Source organism: Accipiter gentilis, chromosome 1 (genome assembly GCF_929443795.1).
Source record: "Accipiter gentilis chromosome 1, bAccGen1.1, whole genome shotgun sequence".
Taxonomy (NCBI): Eukaryota; Metazoa; Chordata; class Aves; order Accipitriformes; family Accipitridae; genus Astur; species Astur gentilis.
This window is the reverse complement of record NC_064880.1, coordinates 22939675-22962186: the sequence shown is the minus strand read 5'-3', so window position 1 is coordinate 22962186 and position 22512 is coordinate 22939675. Positions and strand designations below refer to the sequence as shown.

At 40.2% G+C, this 22512-nt stretch overlaps 2 protein-coding genes across 4 annotated transcripts in view; both read left to right on the top strand.

Annotated features, from left to right (window-relative positions):
* LOC126053268 (splicing factor 3B subunit 1) overlaps positions 1-22512 on the top strand; it is a 647576-nt gene that overhangs the window by 103643 nt on the left and 521421 nt on the right. The gene's annotated exons all lie outside the window — the stretch shown is intronic.
* Positions 1-22512, top strand: part of ANKRD44 (ankyrin repeat domain 44) — a 143723-nt gene that overhangs the window by 56589 nt on the left and 64622 nt on the right. For all 3 annotated transcript variants that reach the window (XM_049798028.1, XM_049798117.1, XM_049797952.1), the window contains 2 exons: positions 7424-7507; positions 16543-16621. In XM_049798028.1, coding sequence (XP_049653985.1) covers positions 7424-7507; positions 16543-16621 — 163 coding nt within the window. The remainder of the gene's footprint in view (positions 1-7423; positions 7508-16542; positions 16622-22512) is intronic.

Here is a 22512-nt window from a genome sequence, read left to right as displayed (position 1 = left end):
AAGCAGAGTCAATCCTGACTATTTTCCTTTTTAAGTATCATGAAAGCTTGGCTAAATAAATGTTGTGTTAAAGTTTCAGCTGTCTCAATATGTTGTAATACTTTTTCCCAGGACAGTTTCCATTTTGCTTATGGTTTTCTTTCTTTCTCACTTGCTTGAAAGGCAAGTGTGTATTTGATACTGTGTATTTGCAGTTAAAGGTGTTCAAGTGTGCATCACCTAAGAACTCCAGCTCCCCTGCTCAAGCATGGAAACGAGGCAGCAGAGAGAGAGGCAAAGGTTTATATCTCTTGGAGGAGGCGAGTGGAGGAGGGGAAAGGGCTGGGCATGGGGAGGACCAGAACAGGAGGGTGCAGGGAGTGGTGGGGAGGCAGGAGTGTGAAGCAGGTTTATTCTCGTTACTTCACAAGCAGCATGCCTATGGGAAAGTGAACTGAAGTATATTCTGGTTTGCAGATCACTTACTAAATGATTAACTATGATTATATTTAATTATAGGACCAGATCTGTTGTCTTCTCTGTCTGGCCGGAGATGCAGAGTTTTGCGGCTGGGGTGTAAGCAAAAGTTGTTGGGGTCCTGCTGACTGGGTGCAGAAAGCCAGAAGCCTGTGGGAGCCCACTCTGGGTTTCCAGTCCCAAACCCCGTTTGTCGTTGCCAAAGCCTAACTGGTATGAAGGGGAAATAATTTAAAAGTAGGTGATGCAGGATGCGTTGTGATGGTCCTGCTCCCTTTTCAGGGTTGAGCCATTCTCTAAGCAGTTCAGGTTGTCCTTTTCAAAACATAGTGTAAGCAATGTTCACAGCAAGAGCCTTAATGGAAGGTGTTTTTCAGCTTGTCATCGGACAGTCTTGTTTCAGGCATCTTTACTGCTACTACTTCAACCCTTTACCAGTGATCATACTTTTTTTCCTTCCCCTAATGATGTACAGTAACAGTAATGAAGGAGAACTTGTAGTTTTGGAAAAAAACAGTTGTTCAGCTAAAGCTGATGATTTGATTTTTCCATCCTCAAGATGCAGAAGGGTGTTTTGTTAGGCCTGAATTTCCAGCCTGTAAACCTGGTCAGTGGTGGACACCAGGCACCCAGCCGAATTCAGCCGGAGGTGTGGGAGTGCTCCCAGGACACAGACCCTCTCCTGGGCCACGCTGCCCGGAGGCTTCGCAGTCTGCACAAACCGCCCTGCTGTCCAGCAGAGTAAGATTGGAGCTGCTCCATTTCTGTAGCTGTCTGGTAGCTTGTGCTGAATCGTCATCCAGCTAGCAATGTCTACCAGTGATTAAACTCAGGTTTTATTAACGTCACCGGCAATGGCAATATCTGGTGATCATGTTAGAATCGCCATATTCCAACTATTTCTGTACCAGATATTTCTGGAAATATTCAAGTCTTCCTTTGTGAAGTCACCATGGGAAAGGCTGTGTGCATGCTGAAGTGGGAACTACCTACAGACCGTGTTAGCATGATATGAATTATTCAGACATTTGTGAACAATTACTTAAAACCCGGAACCTCTTATGCATTACTGAGCATTTAACTAATCATTGGGAGGGGGGAGAAAGCAGTGAATACAGAACTAGCATTGTTTCTAACATACTGTACGTCTTTGCAGACATCCTTGCCTGATGCTGTTGATGCTGTTCAGTATTCATCCCTTAGGGTTAGACCACGCTGGTAGCCATAGGTGCGCACTGGGGTATTTTCACATTTGGTCACTGAGCATTTCTTTGCGTTTTGATGAAGTTGCCGTTTGCCATTTGAATCGAGAGATTGGAGGGACAGGCTCTCGGGCACTGAGGCTGTGGGCAGGTTCAGGAGGTGCCGAGTTGTCCAGGCAAACGCAGATACCTCCCTCCAGCTCCTCTTTCTTTAAAAAAGCCTAGGTACCAAGTTGCTCTTGACACTAAACATATGCTATAGTCACAGTTTATGTATATATTTTTTATCCTAATCTCAGGAGACCATAACAGGAAATGAAGCAGTGATCGATTCTCCACTGCTCCTGGAGTACGTTCCCTGTGTACCCTGCACCATCGATGCTATGGTCTGAAGGATGAACACAGCCTGAGATTTTGGAGAAGCTAAATAGAAAGAGGCTGTTATGAATGTCATGGAGAGAAACGGGGAGCCATTACAGGAAAAGCTAGCGCTTCTTGCAATGAAACTTAAATGCCCAGCACATCCCTCGAAGCAGCTTAGAGCACAGTGTGGCAGCAAGTTACAGTCATTGGTCTGGGGAAAGTGTCAGAGCACAGTTTTTTGTGTCCTTTAAGCAGTAGCTTAAAAACAATACCAAGATCTCTTGAAGTTTGGAAGTGCCATCCACCCAGAGTTTCTCTTACTTTCTGGAGTGTTACTTTGTGTTTTCTTGAATACCCCTCTGTGTCATGTAAGTTTGTTGGTCCTTGAGCATGGAAACACAGTGGAACAAATTGAAATAAGCAGCAATGTGTAGGCATACATGCTGTCCTTTCTGCAGTGGATTACATGCAATCCTTATAAATAATTGGGCTAGTCTGCAAAAAATGGAAGGACATAAGAAGACAGAATTAAATTAATAGAAATTTTTTTCCCCAAACTTATTTGAAATATTGCAGTCTACAGGGTATTTATTGATCTGGTCAGTATAAATGTCCTAGGTAAGTACATTTGCTCACTTAACAATGCTGTCAGTTTGGCATAGTGCTTCCAGAGGACCAGTATACCCTATTTACAGATTTGATTCTCTCCACTGGCCTTTCAGTAGCTTGGACAAGTATTCCTTTGGAGTTGCTCAGTAAAAATCTGTAATGCTCTGAAAAACCCCTTAACAACCATTCAAGGACATTCTTCTCCAAATACTAGCTCTGTGAAAGTACTTTGCTGCCAGAAACCAGTATATAGAAATTCCAATGGCAGAAACACAGTCTTTGAAATAATAACAAATTAGGAGTAAGCTTCTCTTTGCATTTACCCAGCAATTAATTCCTAAAACACAGTAAAAGGCTAACCCCTGATGCAAATGAAATAGACTGCAAGCCCTGTTAAAAAATGATTAGTGTTGAATAATTTCTGTACATGGAACTGTATAAATACTAAGCATCATGGAAATGCACTCTAAGAATTAAGAGAAATCCAGTTAATGAGTGTTCACTCATACAGACTTATAAGTTAAAACAGCATTTTGGATATTCATGTGTTGTGTGGTCGGAGGGAGAAAGTCCTAAAATAAAATTAGGAAGAGAAGTAGTCCTTGTACTATGACGAATGGAAGGAACTATATGTACGTGATGTGACATTGCAGACAATCTTGTAATCTTGATTAATGGGAGTACCTGCAGAAAAAAGAGGTGTTTGGCGAGTCAATACCACTTTGAAATGAGTATGTGTCTTGCTACGTTGTCTTGCTAGTTAAAGAGAAATGAGTACAAGGACATATCCAAGTGTTTAGTCCAACAACTTGATGTAATGCAATTAGAACACGTAAAGGATCAGTATATAACTTCTTTTCACTCACAAGACCAAATGATAGTATATTATACCAAATAGGCATGGGAATCGATCATCTTTTCCCTATCTACCTCCAGCTCCTGTCAAATGAAAATCTGGTTTAAAAAAGTCCTTGTTAGTGAGTCAGAATATCTAAAATAAAGACAAAATATTTGATAGATGTCGCAGTTACTTGATGATAATACTAACTGGTTTGCTAGGAACCTCAGCACCCACTTTGTTCATCGTAATTAAAATGATACTTGAGACAGTCCTCTTAAATACTTCGTCTCATTTGAGGCTCAGAGACCTGCCAGTGCCACTTGGTAATAGTCTCAGCTTTCCTCTGTACTGTCAGATCTACGGAGGAGAATTTCCCAGTGCTGGATTTTTCCTGCTGGTGTGGCTTGTCAGTTCTGTGGACACCAGCTGAGCCACAGGGCATTTTTCCACGTGCATTTAGCTCTCCTTTGCTGAAATAATAATTCTGCCTTCAGTTCAACAAGCTAATTTCACCTGGTGGATTGATGTCCAGCTTGTGATTGCTCCGTGTGCAGTAAATATAGGGATATGTTCCAACGTTGGAAGATGTCTGCAGATAAAATTTTATTTTTACTCTAACATTCGTTACAGCACAAAGTAAAGAACACGCTAATAAAACTTGTTGAAGAATTTTGTATTTATAATAGTAACTCTAGAAAAAGTAACATGGAAAGGTTTTTGTTAGCTGCTGCTTTATATTTTCAGGAAAAAATGTGAACACTCCCAACTGAAACTCTCTTGAAGAATTTGGAAGCTCCGAAGAGCTGAGTTGATGAAACAGTTGTTCATCATTCCAAAACCTGCACCCTTGCTTAATTCTAATAATAGTCATACATAACCTGCTCTGTGCTTTCTTTTGTGTTTTTTTTTTTTTCTTCATTCTGAGTGTTTAACAACTTCTGAATTTGAAGAATTTTAAAGCAAAATATTTATGTTAATGAAATAACTGGTTAATCATATTGTCACAGGTTTTAGAAATTATTTCCAAAAATATACTGTATCCTTCTTTGATAATTAGGAAGTGTCATTATCTGCCCTTCAGGGATTAAAAAAAAAAAAAAAAAGGAGGAGGAGAAGTTATTTAATGTTGAAGTCATTCATGCATGAACATGGTTATCACTAAAGATCAAGAAAGTAATCTGTTCAGGTCATTGGACATTCATCATCAACACTCGTAACTACACAAGCTCCATTTCATCACTGTCAGCTGCTGAATGGAGCAATACTTTTTCTTTCGTGCTGAGGGATGCGGATGCACAGTCTTAGCTCTGACCTCAAATTGCAGCAACAATGCTGCAACATACTTCTGACATATTTTTCCTAAACAGGTCATTATACATGACTGTGCATCTTACACAGAAACATGTCTTAATATGTAATAAAAATTCCTTAACAGTAATGTGTTTCTCACTTCAAAACTAATACCTTTCAAAATGAAGTAAAATTATGAAATAGTAAATTAGAAAAATGGCCAGTTGGGGAAAGCTGCACAGCAGTGACTCAGGATGGTTATGAGCCTGTCCTGGTTTTATCTGTTCTTTCCAATTCATGGGCTCTGATAGGTCTCTGTTATCTCTGCTTCTTGCTGTTACAATTAGCAATGAGAGATTCTACTGTAATTAATTTATAAAAAGTAAATCTCATGGAAAAAAGCACTGAAGGACTAAGGCCTTTGCAAATGGGTGTATGGCAGCTATCTCCTGTCAGCAAAGGTTGTGTATATGAGCAGTATGAGACTTATAACCTCCTTCAGAGGCACAATAAATACTGGATTTCAATATAAGGAACTGCACGTAGATATGATGGTGGTATGGTGGACAAAATTGAGATGACGATCTTATGTATGTTACAGGTCTAAAGAACACAGTGTTAATCTGCTTTCTGTGTTAAGTAGCTGATGCTAATTAAAAAGGTCAAGCATTTCCTGTAAAACCAGGTGTCTGATTCAGATTTCTGGCAGAGGAAAGAAGGCTCAAACTGTCTTATTGTAGACTTTCCTCTTTTTTTAATGTAACGATGCACAGCTTATGTGTCATCAGAGCCTGGCTGATACCTTTCATTGGGTGCCGAGTGTACCTGAGTTCAGAGACTCATCCGAACCGTGTAGGGTATTTGTTGCTTGGCCATGGGTTGTGTTGCAATTCAGCTTGAAATCGAGGCGTTCTTCTGCCTTCCTGTTTATTTTGTTATTTAAATATTATGATAAGTGTACATGAAATGGAAATAATTTGGTGTGAGCATTGTAATATAATAAACATTCACTGCTTCTTCATATCTGTTAGTGTTAGGTTTTCGCTAAGTCTAGGAAATACTAATTTTTATTAGCATGCTAGCAGGCATAAGATTAGAGAATTGCTTTAAATGATTTCTTTTGGTAGAGAAAAATGCAGAAGTAAGACCATCTCACTCTTAGCTAAATACTGATTTGTTTGAGTTTGGTGGATGAAGGAGAAGGGAACAGACTCTGAGGTCTGGTGTTTGCATCCTCTGGTGGGGAATAGTCTGTGACCCTTCTCACGTGGGCTGGGAAGGAAGTGTGCTAAATGGTTCAAGTGACATGCAATCTTTTTTTTTTCTTTTTCAAACATCTGCTACAATACGTAAGACTGCAGAGAGTTGTGATAAAAGGTGCTACTTTAGTCCTTTTTCCATCAGAGGAGTGGCAAGAATGAAATTCCAGAGTGAATCTTTCTCAAGGACATAGGGGATTAATATGTCTTAAAACAGACACCATCAACTTGTAAGTGTATTTTGCACATTTGAATATGATGAATTTTGCAGTGAAAAGATTGGGAAAATTTGGTATTTTCCCTGTTCTTCCAGCTTGTTTGTGAATTTTGAGATAACCTGTTTACAAGATAGTTAAGTTCCGGAGAGTCTTAAGAACTGTTGCGGTTTTATGTGCTTAAGTCGTCATGCATGCTTCCCTTTTCCAGGGTTATTTTAGCTTCTGGTGATTGCATGGCACCACAAGCTCTTCTTTTGCTGGTAGGACCAGCTCAGCAAGCTCAGGGGGGCACACACTGCCTTCAGAAGGGCTGACAGTGGAAGTGGGGCCACTGCCTGTTTCAACCATGTGTTTCAGGGGATAAGGTGTCTTTGTAACTTGCCCCCTCCTTTTTCTCAGTCTCCAGCAGCAACATTTTAGTTCTAATTCAGCAGATTGTGTTCTGCCAGCTTGGTTAATAACTCAGATATTTGCTGCTGGCTGTCCAGAGCAGAAGGACTGAAATTGCTAGCTCTGGATGTGTAACGGAGCAGTTGAGCATATGCAGCGCTCCCTCCCACTGACGGACAGTGACGCCAGCATTGCCAGAGGAATGAGCATGGCATATTGTTTCTCCCGTATGCCTGATTATTTACTTATGCATTCCAATTCATAATAGCATAATAACAGACGTGAAACAATAAGATAATTATTTAGCTTCTTGGGTGGTTAAAATTATCTGTGCTCATTGCATATTTATTCAGTAAAAAGTTACAAGATGTTTAGTAATTGCCCAGAAATTCATTATCTGCATAATGTTCTGTTTCTAAATGTGTATTGCATGACCATTATTCTGTGCCAACAGCAAGCATGCAGCAATATCTGATGTAATTAGTTTTCCCCTTACATGCCAAGGAGAACATCTGGGCTAATTGCGTGCTGTTGACAAAAGTTGCCATTCTAATGGGGGTCCCTGTTTGTGCACACACACGGTCATTATACGTACAAACATACTCATGATTTCAGTTTATCCTCAAGCAAACTGATAGTTCGTACTGATGAGATACGCTTGGTGATTTGTTACTGGGGTCATACAATGTCTGTGGGCAGCATTAGCAAATGTTAAGAGGGAATAATAAGCTCTCCTTTTAACAGAAAACAAACAAACAAACCGGTAATGCTGCTGCTTCTGTTTTATTTTTTCAGCCACCACTGGTCCAAGCGATTTTCAGTGGCGATCCAGAAGAGATACGGATGTTGATCTACAAAACTGAGGATGTCAACGCCTTGGTATGTGACTTGGCATGTTATGTACCTGTGATACTTAAGCACTGTGCTTATGAACTGTTGCATTGACAGTATTAATCATGTCCTTAGTAATTAACACATAACAGAATGGAAATTATTTGGAAGTTAGAGATTTGGGGCTTCAGTGGAATCCTCATTAGTAGTCTGAAATACAATTACCTCCAGCAGGTGACTTTAAATTTTCTAAGTGTATGGTAATTATTCCAAATGTGCAGGTCAGTCAGGGACATTGTTTCCTCTCTTACTGAGAAAATGAATGAAAACAGCTGAAAGCTGCATATTTTTACTCTCTGTAGAGTTTCCTTTTATGAAGAGTCTTTGCAGATCAGGAGCTGTTATTCAGCATTTGACTGTACTTGAAATAAAACTTCACTATAGGTCTCAGCAGTGAGAGTAAAGAAGCAGTATCTTGGCCACAATTTGCCCACAAAGGAATTACTGTTCTGCAGATTGGCTTATTCAAGCCAGAACAATGGTAAGCAATGTAAACAAGCAGTAGTTTAGTGTTTTGGCAGTGAAAAAAAAAATAATCTTCATTTGAACTTGGCCTTTTTCCACAAGTTAGGTTGTTCCCCTTCCCTCCCCCATTCGATTTTAACTTAAATCCATACTGCTAGAAATGAACGCTGCCAGTCCTGACTACAATCTGCGGCCTCTAGAAGCGGTGAGAATATAAAGCAGAAGCAGAATGGCGATTTCCCAGTGTTTCCTGGACTTTTGAATCAACCTTCCTTTTCTTGTCTTTTTCTGACATAAAGTCATTAGTTTACTCATAGCTAACTCCAGCAGTTTGTCTGGTGTAGTCCTGGCACTGCAGCTTTTGCAGGCAGTGTCATCCAACCATCTGGTTCAGGATGCAGAAGGGAATTGGAGAAGTGATCCTACAGGTCTGGTTAACTGGGGCTCCACTCCGTTTGCTGTCAAGTGGAAGCGAAGACTTGCTGCTGTTTTAAGTGGGGAATCTGATCAAAGACGACCTTGAAGTTAGGCTTTCCCTGTGATTATCGGTACCTGGTTGTTTTCTTGAAATAAGTTCCTAAAAGTGCTTTCTTAAAGCATCATCTCCCTTGAGTTTCCTCCTTATTTCCTCCTTATTCCTCCTGATTTCCCTTAAATAAAGGAAAAAACCTAGATTAACAAGGTAGTCCTAAAATTTCCTCTGTATTTCATGTTGGTTTTTCAAAATAGCATTTCCTGTGCAACGTTATTGTAGGCTTCTCAAATGTTGTTATATCCTTTGGCTGCAAGTGTGGTAGTCATGGTTGCTAGGGAGATGCTCTCAACTGTCAGGTGCGATATTAAATGAAGAATATGTATTTTGTAGATGAGTACCATAGTACTTACTAGAAAAAGTAATTGAACTTGAATAGTCTTGCCCAGAATCCTGTTTAAGATGCTAAAAGTCCATCCAAGAATGCTTTGCCTGAACAGCTGTTTTGTCAGGAGCAAAACCCAAAGCTATTCTTTGGAGTAATTAGAAGAATACTGGCCAACATGAATTCTGAAGATTGTGTTCTGGATAGTCATTGCAGATAAGTGTCAAATGCTTAAAATAACACTAAAGAAAGATCAAAAGATAGCATTTTCCTCCCTTGTGCTGTGACCTGGCAATTTGCGCTGTGTGCTTATGTTTCTATTTTAAGGGTGTTTTTAATTACTTCCATGTTAGTGTTTCTCTAGTGCTTGGTTGCTCACGTGAGAGGAAACTCTGACACCGTTTGGCAGTGGTTTGTCCTTTGTTGATCATTTTGGTTAGCTGTGTTAATATTGGAAGAGTTCAAATATAGGTAGGACAGTGAAACAAAATAAAACTCTGTTTTTGCAGCAAGCTTTGGGGATTTCTGAAGTTTTAAAAATTGTTTTTTGGAATCTGCAGCAAGAGAAGTATTGAGAAGGCAGAAGAAAAAAGCACTGTGCAAAATTAGTGATACATATGCATACTTCCTAAGAGAAAATTAATCTCAGAGGAAAGAGTTTAGAGCAAATCAGAAGTTTAGAATGTTACTTTTTTTTTTTTGGTTTGATAAAATAGTTAATATCTTTCCAAGCTGGGGAGTGTATGTTGATGGATATGGCTACATTCTGGATGCTGCTATAATTGTGACTTCTATTTTGCAGCAAAGTGAAAGCTGTAACTGTTTGGCTTAGAAGGGTGGTTTTAGTTCATTCTGCCACTGTAATGGTCGCTTTGACCTCTCCAGTCCCTAGCTATGCTTTGGGGGAACATGGTGCTACTTCTGCACCCTGAGGGCATGGACAGCATTATGCTTGGCTGGTGGTGTGCGATTCCCTACTACTGAGTACTGAACATGTGCTATTTCCATGGGAAATGTGGTCTGCCTGTGGGCAATGTTCAGCAGCCTGTTTTCCCAGGGTGTTTGGGATATGGGTTTGGACCATCCAGACCACCACATTAGTTTCAGGCAGACATCCTCTACACTTGCTTCTTGGTACATTTAGAAATATCAGGGTGATCGTGCTATGTGTGTGTAGGTGGGGATAATTTGGGGTGATTTTTTATTTTGAGAAGAGCATGATGGAATGGTGCAGAGCCTTGAGTTCATCTAGGGATTATTCTGGATCCGGTGGTTAACTGGGATTCATAATAATATGCAGCTGTGTAATACCCTACGTATGCAAAGTCCAGTTCTTGCATGCAATGTCATGATTTTCTACTAAGCCAAAAACCCTCCTGTAAAATTTCCATTTTCATCTCAGTCTTCTAGTTTAGTTTCTCTTAAAAATAGTCAAAGTCAAAACTAAAAGGGCAAAATAACCTTCCAGTATTCTTCCCTATAACTGACGAGATGCTTGCAAGCCAAATCAGACATTTCTTTCCCTCTGTTTTTCCTCTTCATTCCCTAATCTTGCTTTTTCTCTTGGATAAAACCCTAAAAACCAGAAGTTAATTCCCCAGAATGTCTTCTATTGCATTCATATTTTTGGGAAAATAAGTAATATGCCCCCTCACCCCAGCAGTGAGACTGTTGAAGGCAACATCTGCTTTCCCAAAACTTAGTCGCTCCTAATTGTGATGTTGGGGCATAAGTGCTGATACCGGCTTCTCCGCTTGATCCATGTAGCCTCTTTGCTCAACACTCTGCCAACTGGAGAAGCTGCTTCTTCTCACTGCTCGTTGGTGTCAAGAGCTGCTTGTGCATATGCTCCCCCACCCACTTCCACCAAAACGCGGTAGGTTAGGAGGAGGTAATGATTTAGCTGAATTTGGCTTGTTTTCATTAAAGCAGAGCTGCAGAGCCAGCAGATCTAGGTGAGCTGCAGAAACTCCTGATGGGCCAGGCAGGGGGTGGGCTGGAGCCATGTCGAAGTGTCGCAACCCCTGGGCATCGCCTGCCTGTTCGTAGCTGCGGAGCAGTTCTGCACAGGAGGGGGCAGTGGCACTAGCAGAGATTGCAAGGCCTTACACGCAGCAGCGTGTTTTCTGAGACTGGTTTATTACAAGATAAGGAAGGCAAGAAGAAAGTTCTTATGGAGAGACATGGATGTATGCTGTTTATTACTTCTTTTTCTCGTTATCCTACTTGGTAAGGCATAGCTTTGCAAGACTGCCTTTGTTAGGAGGATTCAGGCTTTATCCAGGTCTTCACACACACATAAAAGTTATCTATATTTCTGTAATAGTGCCAAGCATGCTTTTTGAGGTGGTATGGGTGCTTGAGGTTACAAATGCGCACACGTTTAGGATTGTGAGTCTGATTAGGCTTTGCACACTTGGGGCAGCTAATGTGAAAAACAGCTTGTCGTTCAGTTTGGAGTGACATGTTTGACTTGGGACTGAGAGAGACCATAATGTGGTATTTCAGTCATCTTGGGAACCAGACCCTCGTCTGTGCTCTCATCCAAGGAATGAATGATGATTTTCTTTTTGGCACTATGGAGCCTCGCGGGAGAATAAAGCTATCCTGGAAGTAAATGCTCCTCTTCTACGTGTAGTTCTGCTGTGCTGGAAAGTCTTTTGGAGGATTTATTCAGGAACCTTGCAAAGCTTCTGCTTTGACACAGTAGGACAGTTTGGTGCTAGGTAATAGCTGTGTTTTCAGTGGGTATTTAGCCTCTAGTAGTGCTGTTTGATATGCTGTTAATTTAAGTGGGAAGTGCTGGAGAGTATTTTTTTTTTCCTACAGAAGGAAATAATGAACAATTCTCAGGAATGTAAGGAGACCGAACACTAAAATTGCGTTGATGTTTGTGATGCAAGGCAACTAGCACGACTTCTGTTTAGAATAATGTTTTTTCTTTTTGAAAATAAATAGATTTTTTTATATTTTATAAAGAAGATGTTGGAACTGTGAAGAAGATTCTGCTGGATTTTACTGGGAGTCTGAAATATTGGGAGTTGCTTTGTACAGCATGCTAGTATACTAGTGGGTACTAAGTTTTATATATATCTATATATATCTCTCTATATATATCTGTGCTGGTGATTCATGTTATTGTTGTCCTCAAAATGTTTGAGTCGGTTAAGGATGTACAGGCCATTAAAAGCCCATGGCAGGGTTTGGCTGTAGCAGCTTGATTTTCTCCAAAGGCAGCAACTTCAGCCTGAAATACCTGAATTTTTTAAATCTGCTTTTCCCATCAACTCACAAGTGATGTATGCTCCCACGCCATCAACCCCCCCCAAATCAATATTGCATTTATAAAAATGGAGGAGTTATTTAGCTTCTAAGCCTTACATTGAAAACTCACTGCTATAAACATTAAAATATTTCCTTTAATTAGGATAACAGTTTCTACAGTCTCAATCTAGGATTAGTGATTGATTTCAAAAGTTAACTTTTTCTAGCAGGAAAGCTGCTGTCTGCCTCGTGGAAGGAGATTGTTAGATGGGGGGGGGGGGGGGGAGATAATTTTTCTTGTCTCTAGAAGGTCAAAGTATTTGCCTCTTCCACCTCATGGACACTTGGCAATTAAAGACTCCACCCAGAAAAATCTTTGTTTCTGAGGCTAAACTGAAGACTGCAGGAATCAGAGGTGCTGGAACCAGGATCTGCATTTTCAGATGGGAATTTTTGTGCTTGGCAATAGCAGAAGAAAGCACCAGGCATAAGTTACACAGCTTGACTTTCACCTCCCAGCTGGTGGTCACAGTTAAGCATTTCGATTTGCTTTGTGAATTACAGGCTTTATTAAAAGAATCTGTGAGAGGAAGGAAATCCTGAAACGGCAAAGATTTTCTTTGTACAGCATCAGCTTTTGGCTCTGAATGGTTGTAAATAGCCCAAGAAGTAGCTGCTCATTTGCTTTTAGCCTCTTCAGTAGTTCCTAAGCAGTTCCCAGTATTTAATTTTCCTGAAGTCAAGTTTTATCTGAATGTTTGGGTTTTTTAAGGGTACCAGCTGCTTTGTGCTATTTAAATAAAGTGTGCTCAGATGTAACAATAGTAAATGGAGTTGATGAGCAGGAGGTTTGTTTCTGTTATTGTGTTGGTTAGCCTTGTATCAATGGAAGTTGTAGCCATTCATGTGCCACTAATATGGTTTAGTTTATTCTGCCACCCAGGCAGATTGCTGGCTGCTTGAAGGCGGTGGGAATCCAAATGCTTCTTACTAATTAAACTTCATTAACTCAGTTTCTGTGGTGCTTCCTTCTGTGCTGAGCTATTCCTGTTGGCTGCTCAGGCAGTTTGGTGACATAAAGAAGATACAGGCATTTATTTCCTGTAGCAGTTGCACTTATATTTTAATAGTAGATAACTCTGTCCCAAACATCTTCTGATCTGAACAGCTGCAGCTGATAAAAAACTCAAATCTGTCACCTCCTTTGAGATGTGGGCTGTGTTGAGGAGAAGCTGTTGGCCTTTTTCTTAATGTGCCTGAATATTTTGCATATGCTGATATGATTCATCCAAGCCACCGTTCTACTAATCTTTATGTACTCTGGGGCTCTGATCCAATAAAGTACTTAGAGACTAGCCTAAGTTTAAGCCTGTGAAGGGCCTTATCAGTGTCACTGTGATCACTTGAACAGTTTAAGCATGTGTTGAGTGTTTTTTTTCTTGAGGCCTTCTGTTCTCGATTGCCTCTTTGTTAAATTCTTAATTTCCTTTATTTGTACTTAAAAAAATAGAATAATGTATGGTGATAATGGTAACGTGCAGCAGCATCTTTTCTGTGAACTAATATAAGTCACTAATACAGTTTTGGGGAGTGTTTATCTTGTCTCAGCATGATTTTCTAGCCATTGTTTAGCTTATCTACTGTCTCTTACAGACCTTTTGTTCCTTTGGGAATTGCACTTGAAGCAGGTCTGATTATTTGTCTTAATGCTATTTGTAATCCTGTTATTGTTTTATTTCCCTCACCTCCTTTCCTTGCCTTGATAATGTATGTTCAGGTTTGGGATACTGCCAGACCTTTCCCTGAAGTGATGAATTTTCTTTTTATTCCTCTCTCTCTGTTTGGGGCCTTCAGTCTTTAGATCATTATTGATTTACTTATTTGTACTCCTTTTAATACCATCATGCCACAGGGACATCTGTAGCTGAATAGATGTTAGTGCATGGGCCAGATGCAAAGCCAGTGAGCTGTTTTAAGTCTTGCTGAAGGGGTACACAACTTTGAGGAGGACGTGAGGAGCGTGGCTGGACAGATAGGCAGATGCCCCTGTTCTTCTGTTTCTGTCTCAGCCTCGCACAGAGCATGAACAGGAACTTGGGGATGTTCCTCCGTTGAGTTGCTCAACGGCATGCTCAGCTGCAGGCGTTGTGTGCGGACTTCTCCCCGCCAAACTCCCGAAAACGTTGCCTGTAGGGCATTTTTGTGTGTTTTTAATTTTCTATACCACACATTGGGTTTTGTCATCTGCTAGTTCATGTGAGGGTGAACTCTGATTTGTGCCTGCTTGTGATAAATGGAGAAATTTTAGGGTTTTTTCCTTTTGGAGAAATTAAGCTTAAATTTAGTTGCATGACTAAACCCATCTTTCTCTGAAGACTTGATTCTCATTTAATTTGACAGGATTTTGCATTGATTTTAAAAAGTGAAAGCTGAGAATACTTAGAGAGTTATTCCTGTTACAGAAGGATGAAAATTCTACTTTTCTATTTCACGTCCTTTTCTCCCTCTATTAGTTTGGTATAAAATATTGCTTATAATCAATAAAGCACTGAATAGCCTTGGTTCCTTGATATAGAATATTGCTTTGTCGTGTATCGTTAGCATTCAACGTCAAAGTACTCTGTTCTGTTGCCAAACTTGGCTGTGTTGCAAGAAACTGCCGCAAAATTTATCACTGACAGGTACAATAGCTATTACAAATACTACATTGTGCTAAAGAGAGATTCATGCATTAAAATGAACATGCTAAAAAAATAAATAAAAATTATTCTATTTTTGTACAAATGTTTGATCAGTCTTAGCGTATTGTTTGCCATGGATAGCCTTGGGATAGGTAATATGAAGCAATACTTACGAAAGGTCTGGTATGCACTCATGTAGCCTGTAAAAGCTAGTCCATGGTGGGTTGTATCTTGGGAACTGAGGGTATGAGAGAATCCAGCTTGTGATTTCAGTTCCTGAGCGGGCACTGCTGGATGGACACTGCTTAATATTGTTTTAATTTGCCTACCATGTGAGGAGGTGAAGTTCTGTAAGATAACTTTCCTGCTGACCTGTGACAACCAGGTTGTCACATAATCTGTCTTTTGAGTGTTTTATATGCATGCCCAATATGTAAGACCTAAGTCCACTGCAGCAGAGTTTGAGGACTACATCCATAATATATGTTTGCAAAAACATACAAATATAAAGATTAAACATAACTTATTCTGGTGACCAGTGGCTCTGTGCCTTGCAGTGCTGAAAAACAATTTTCAGCATTCACATGACAAATGGTTTTGCTGCACTGATTTGTCCACATTTATAGCATACTTTGAAGACAGTCCAAAATAGCTTGCGGTTGATGATCTCTTGGGCGTGTTAAAAGTGACATTTTACTTGACAGGCTCAGAGATATGTTTCAGGGAGAGAGTGTTAATACTGGTAGGATTTCTGTGTTGGTATCATTTGCAGGAAGTGTTGAATCTATTACCAGCTTACAGTATTTAATGCTGGTAGCTTGTAATTTGATAAGTTTGATTGATAAGTCTTTTAAAACTTCTTTTGTATTAGCAGTTAAGAAACCAAAATGAGATACATTTAGGACTGGAAACAAGGGTTGAATAGCAGGATAAGCAGTATTAACATTTCTTGTGATTTTTGTCGCCCATATTACAATGTTTAGCAGTTTCTTTTAAAGGCTTATGTTCTGGAATCACCTGAATAAAGCAATAAAAGAAAGGTGGGTTTTTTTAAACACTGTATGTTACACCCCTTGAAGTTAGAAAAGAAAGTCCTGAAAGTGTGACTCCCTAAGGCTGAAAATTACAGAAATCAAATAAAAGTAGATGTATTCCAGAAGTTGTGTATATGATTATTAGCAATTCTTCTAATTTTAAAGACACAGACCTGATGGGTAGTATTTTCTTTACTTGTGTTTAAAAGTTGATCAAGGTGTACAAGCCCATTTTGGTGGTGTACGAGAACCTTTGGAGACTAAGAGGACTGCATCTTGTCCTTGTGTGTGGTTCCAAACCATTCTCCAGAGACTTCCTTCTGAAGAGTCTGGTGGTATATTGTTGATGCAAACTGCACTACAAAGTCTGATGTCCAGAAGCATCTGAATTACGTCGCTGCAACGCTTAGAGTGGAAAATGTTTCCAAAAGAGACCCAAGGAAGACGTCTTTCCTCATTTTAGGTTGGATTTGATTTGATCTACCTCTAAACAGGATATCAGAGTAAAGACAGTGTCTCTGCAAGATCTGGTGGAACAAAGTGATAAAAAAGTTGAGGATTATTGGGAGGAAGTGTGTTGTTCAGACCTTTCACTGGTTGAGATTGCATTTCTAATTATAAACAGAAATACACACAGAAAAATAAGCACTACATACAAATCCATTACTCTTTAACACTAATGCTTACAGTTATTGACCAAGTTTAAATCTATGGTTTTGTAGGATGCTGAGAAACGAACTCCTCTTCACGTTGCGTCATTCCTGGGGGATGCAGACATCATTGAGCTTCTCATTTTGTCAGGTAAGGTAGTGTCCCTCACTGTTATTAACTGGTAATTTAGCTAATTTTAAAGCTACAAGGAATACCCAGCAAAGCATATATGAGTAAGCTTTGGGCAGTGCCTATTTCTGAGTTCCACAGAGTTGGTTGCAGTTGTCGCAAGCTTAGAAAATATATTTAAATTTGGTGATAGGATTATAAAACATGCTCTGTAACTGAGCTGAATTAATAAACAAAACAACTAGTTTTTGAAAACTTCTAAAGCATTCAAGCTGACAGCATTTGTGGATTCAGAAACTTACTGAAGTACATATTTGGAATGCGGGCTCACATCCTGGAGTACAAGCCAAGAATTCCTGTTAAGCAAAAATTATTATGGAATAATAGCAATAAAGTTATGAATGAGTTTAAATGAATTGTAAGTGGTATTTACATTAGAAACATGATTCTAAGAGTTGGGAAGTTGATTTGGGGAATAGAAGCTGTGCAGTAAGATGTATCTAAACAAAAAAAAATTAAAAATATTTCCAAACTGTTGTAGTGACAAAAAACATGATCAAAATATGTCAGAGCAAAGCATAAAGCAGACATATCTCAAGAAGTACACATAATTCATGGCAAACTCCTGGGTGTGCTTGCAGATTTCAAAGGCAGTGTTTTTCTAAACTGGAGAACTGTAAGGGTAAAGCATATGGGGGTTTAAGAATGTGGGATTGAAAGGAACCTTATGGTACAAACGTCTGCCCCCCTGCAAGCAACCTTGCTATATGATTGGTTTCACAAATTATTAGACTGCTTCTTCAAAGGAGTTGAATATTTTTTTTAGAAAGTTATTTCAGAACTATCAGTCCTGTGATTGCAAGGCACCTTCTAATTTCCAACCTTGAATCTTAGAATAACTCAGGCTGGAAGGGATTTCTAGAGGTTACCTGATCCAGCCCCCTGCTTAGAGCACCAGCCAATTTCAAAGTTAGATCAGGATGCTAATGGGCACATGCAGACCACACAAACATATTTATTTGGATTACCAGCCTAATCACACCTGGAGAAGGCAGAAAATGAGAATTCAGTTTGCTGTAGCTGTGCATTTCCTCTGTACATTTTGGGGGGCATTTTGAGTTGTCTTAATTGCTTAATGAGGGTAAGTAGTTGGACATACATTGTATCTTTCTGCTCTAACTCTGATGCCAGCAGAATGACTCAAATGAACATTCCTTGGCTGACAAGTTATGCTTGGGTGGGTTTTCAATATGCTAAATGCAAACATTATTTTCTTCACTGGGAGGTAAGGGTTAATAATCTGTGCATGTGTTCTTGGAGTGTGTGTTGTTTGTCACATACTGTCATTTCATTGTGGTCTGAGAAGATTGCAGGAGCAATGTCTTTCCAAGTTTTGCAAGTAACAGCACAGGCAATACCCACATAAAGAGAAAGGTGAAGCCATTCTGCCCATTTCTCCCCTGAATCCCAATAGCATCAAAAAATGCCCTGGTGAATATTCTTGTTTTCTATCATGCTCTTAATGAGGGAAGGAGACTTTCTAGCATTCTTCCGGGACACTTAGTTCCAGCACCTCACTGCCAAAATGTCATCCATGGGCTATAGGGTTTGTCTGGTCAACAGCATAAAATGCAGGTGATATATCTTGGGGTTTTTTTATATATCCAAGTGAGCATGAAAAACTTAAAATGTGGGCTTTTAAAAATTGGACTTTGTGTCAGTGGGACTGCACTGGGGTTCAGTCTGTAAGAACTATGTGGATCTTTCCCAACTAGCTCAGCATGAATCAAAATTAATCTTTTATTGCATATTCTACGTATTCATTGTCCTTTAATCTCTGAAGTATCATGACTCATGGTGAGCATCAGTACTTGCATCCAAGAGCAGGTTTGGAGGCTTATGAGGTTTGGAGGGGCAGATTTATGAGTTATTATATACACCTCTGTTATTGTGATCTCTCCGTGAACTAGGCTTTAAAGACAACAGCACCATCTTCCCTTTGCTTCACCTTTTCATTCAGTAAACTGCGTTAGTGAAAGTGTATCATAAAAGATTAACCTGATCATAAAATTTGGTTACATAAAGCAGAAAGACTTTGTTGTCTGACTTAAAATGAGAGGTGTTTTCCCAGAGAGAAAGCACAGAAATGCTTGCTGTTGGTGTCAAACAATAATGTTCTCAGCTTGAGTAGAATGTAGGAGTAGCAACCCATTGCATTTTGTACAGGGCTCAGGAGAGAAATTAAATTAAATATGCACGTTCAGAGATTTGTGGCCCATGAACTGGTGGCAGCACAAATAAATGTAGTGTCTAATGAATAAAACTTCTGCCCAGGTGGTTGGAGACAGACCAGAAATGGCTTTCTAGGTAGCCACTGAATTGGAGTCTGTTTGGAATTGATACAGGAGAGAAAGTGTCAGGTCCCTCAACTGGTATGAATCACCTTGGCCCATTAAGTGTCAGAACTAGGTAGATTTACACCAGTTTAAAGGTCTGATCCATAAGCATATGGTTCAAACTGGGGCAATGTGCTGTGTGGTTTTGTTTTTCAAGGCTACATGAAAGCAGGGAGCTTTGAGCACTTCTCCTTCACCTCCTTTGTGTCAAGAAGGAGAAGGACCAGGGTAACCATCTCACATAAATGAAGCTCTGTATGATGACACAGTCATGGATGTGCAAGGAGAACTGTCTGGGCAGATACAAGCTCCATTCTCATTTGTGCCAGTGCCTTTCCCCCTCCAGGGCTTTTGAGCTGGTGCCCGAGGGCATGATGTTTGAGCTTAGTCCCTTACCCCTTGTTTCCCACCAACGAGCTTGTGATCTTGGCAATATTACCATGCCTTACTCTTTCAGAAAGCTCTGAGCATCTTGGCAAGAAATCTATGCACTGAGGGTGTGCACCCAATATTGACATCCGTCCTTCATAAATTGCACAATAGCTGAGGAAAAGGACAAACCCCAGCATGCTTTGGAAGGGTTCCTGGTAAGTTCTGCCACACAGATATGGAAGTGAGACTAGCACATGCATAGCAGGTTCTGGGCTGTCCCTGTTGTGTAGGCAGCAGGGGAAGGTGCTGTGTAACCTGAACACTCATTCAGGGCTTTCTCTTTTATGGCAGGCTAAAGAATAGGCGAGTTGGAAAGGCAGCCTCCTCTCTGCCTTTCCCATGGCTTTGAGACTCCTGTCCTTCAAGATTAGGAGTATCCCCTTTGGGTAAAAGTTTGGAGGATGTCCCAGGACTATCTCCTCTCTCCTTGAGCGACCCAGGACCTGTGTGCTCTCACCTGGTGGGATCCCCAGGCCATTTCCCTCCCTAGCAAGTGACTCGGACTTGCTTCTGAGGAGATCCTGCCTAACCTCCTGTTGCTGCCATGCAGGTGTTCAGTTCTGGTGTTCACATCTAGCACGGTGTTGTGTTGCTCTCGTGTTGTGGGTCCCAGTTCCATCTATCGGGTGGCGCCGCTCTGTTGTTATATTTTATTCATGCTGATCTTTGCTTTGTATTGTGTGTCTGTGTTTGGGAGGTGAGGTGGGGGGGCATCCCTTATATTGTTGTATGTCTATTGCTGTGTCTCATAGCAGGAGTTGGAAAGGTGCGTATTAATAATGTCATTAATAGGTTAAAGAGTAGAGTTTCCTTCCTCTGTTGACCATCCCTAATTTCAGAGATTTAGACTGCAGAATCTAGATTTATTGGAGACCTGTGGATTTGGCAGATGTGCTGGATGGAAAATTGTGCTTTGGTTAGGATAAAGAAATGTTAACTTTATTCCTGAAAGCCAGCGTTGGGTTGTTTATTTCAGATCTCAAAAGAACAGAGGCAATTTCAGATTTATTTCCTCTTTTGGCAGAAAAATTTGAGAGTGAAAGATTGCAAAGATTACAAAACAGCCATCTTAAAGAAGAGTGGATTGCAGACAGTTTCCTCTGTTGATTTTATCTCTAACATTACATGTTATGTTGTCTACTTCAGCCTCACAGAGCAAATCCAACAGCCAAACCTTTCCTTCAGGCCCACGGGTATGAGCTCTCCTGAGGGCAGGGTGCAGAGGATAGAGCTAAGAAAAGGCTTTTCTCTGGAGGGGGGGGGGTTAAGTGGATATTTTATGGGGGGGTGGTGGGTGGTGAGTGGGTGCTGTGGCTACCTGAAAGGATGTTAAGGGAAATCTTTAAAGCAGCTTATCTTTTCAAGGAAGATTGTACTATGAAGGACACCATATACACCAATTGAGTGTGTTATCAGCCCTCTTTGTCCTTATAAATACACAAATTAATTCACAGAGTATTGCAGAAAGTGCACTGAAACATGGTTAAGGTACTTGGTCCAGAGTGAAGAGAGGGACACTGAATTTCTGGGTGACTTTGAGGAAGTGTTGTGGGATGGAGTTGAAAATTTAAGCTTCTGATTTTTGGACACAGCCCATTGTCATTAACTGTTGCCTGCAAGGAACTGCTGGGAACCTAAAAGCTGAATTTTGGTGAAGGAAATGGGCAGTACAGAGGGAAACATTTTGAAACATCTTTTCAGAAAATGCGCACCTCAGTAAATGGACAACAAGTGGCTCCTGCAACAGACAACAGCTGAATTGTGCAGCTTTTTAAAAACAGAAATCACAAACATATTCAGTCGATGCAGTGTAAGAGCAATTTCACTTTGTCACATAAAGAACCCCAAAGCACAAAGAGGTAAAGGGATGTGGAAAACAGCTGTGGAAGAAAAGGATGATAGCATGCTGTGTATTATTTTATTTCTACTGGTATTGTTTTGCTTTTGTTATTTTCTGTAGCTGTTTTCTTGGCAACTATTTCAGTTTCTCAAAGGGTATGTGGATCAGTGAAAGGCATGAATAGCTACTGACAGACACACTTCCCTAGGTTTTCTAATCATCTTCATATTCACCAGTGCTACTAGAGTTGTTGAATACTGAGGAAGGGTAAGTTTGTCGTGCTTTGCTACTCCACACATAAATAAGCCTTTCTGATTTGCAACCATCTGCTTGTAGGAGTTAGTGAATGGGTAGAAATAAACCAAAAGAAACCTTAGTTAAGAACATAAGGCAAAAAAACAAGGCAAGTACAGAATAAATTTCTTAACCCGAAAAGAGGTATTTGGTGGCAATTGTTAGGAATTCATCTAGGCAATTTGCATCCCGAAGATCTCTACCAGGCCAGATCAGTATAAGATGCAATGCCTTGGAGCCCTGTCTGTCATCTTCCTGATGGTGGAGGAGGTTGTTGCCTGTCTCTAGGGCCTTGGGTAGTGTAGGCAAAGGGCAGGATGCTAATGTGTATCAACCATAATGGCCTTCTCATGAAGACAAAAGAAGCTAACAGCTTCCCTGCTTAGACAGATTCATTAGAAAAAATCTTTGAAACTGTTGTCTTTTCTAAAGGGTGTTTTTCCAAGAGGGCAGGTTGTACCACCAGATACCAGGTTCTGAGGTAAGTTCGGAGTATTGCCTCTAATTGTTGCAGTAGTGATGAAAGTGGCTTTCTTTTTCTTGCAGCCAAAAAATTATATTCCAACTTGTGGAAATATGAAAGAACTTGTGTCTTCTCTGATTATCTAGCATGATTCCCAGTAACCACTGTGATTCAGGGGCAAGCACCTTAATATTCCTGAGAAACGGCTTTCGGAAAGTACTTCTGATTCAGAGTGTGATTTATTAATTACAGGCTTTTGTATGCACTTAAGTTATGGTGCAAAATGAAGCTTAAGAATCCTTTGTTCATGAAGTTCAGAGGCTCATGATGCTTGTGCTTCTCTAAAATTTTTCTGCATGTGCTAGTCTTCTCAGAGTAGTACTGCTACTTGCAGGCTTGAGTGGTACATTTTCAGGTTAAGCCCTTTTTAAAATTAGTTTCTCTAGTCCTTTTCACTAGATTTCCTTTCTGGGGTGTCACATCAGTG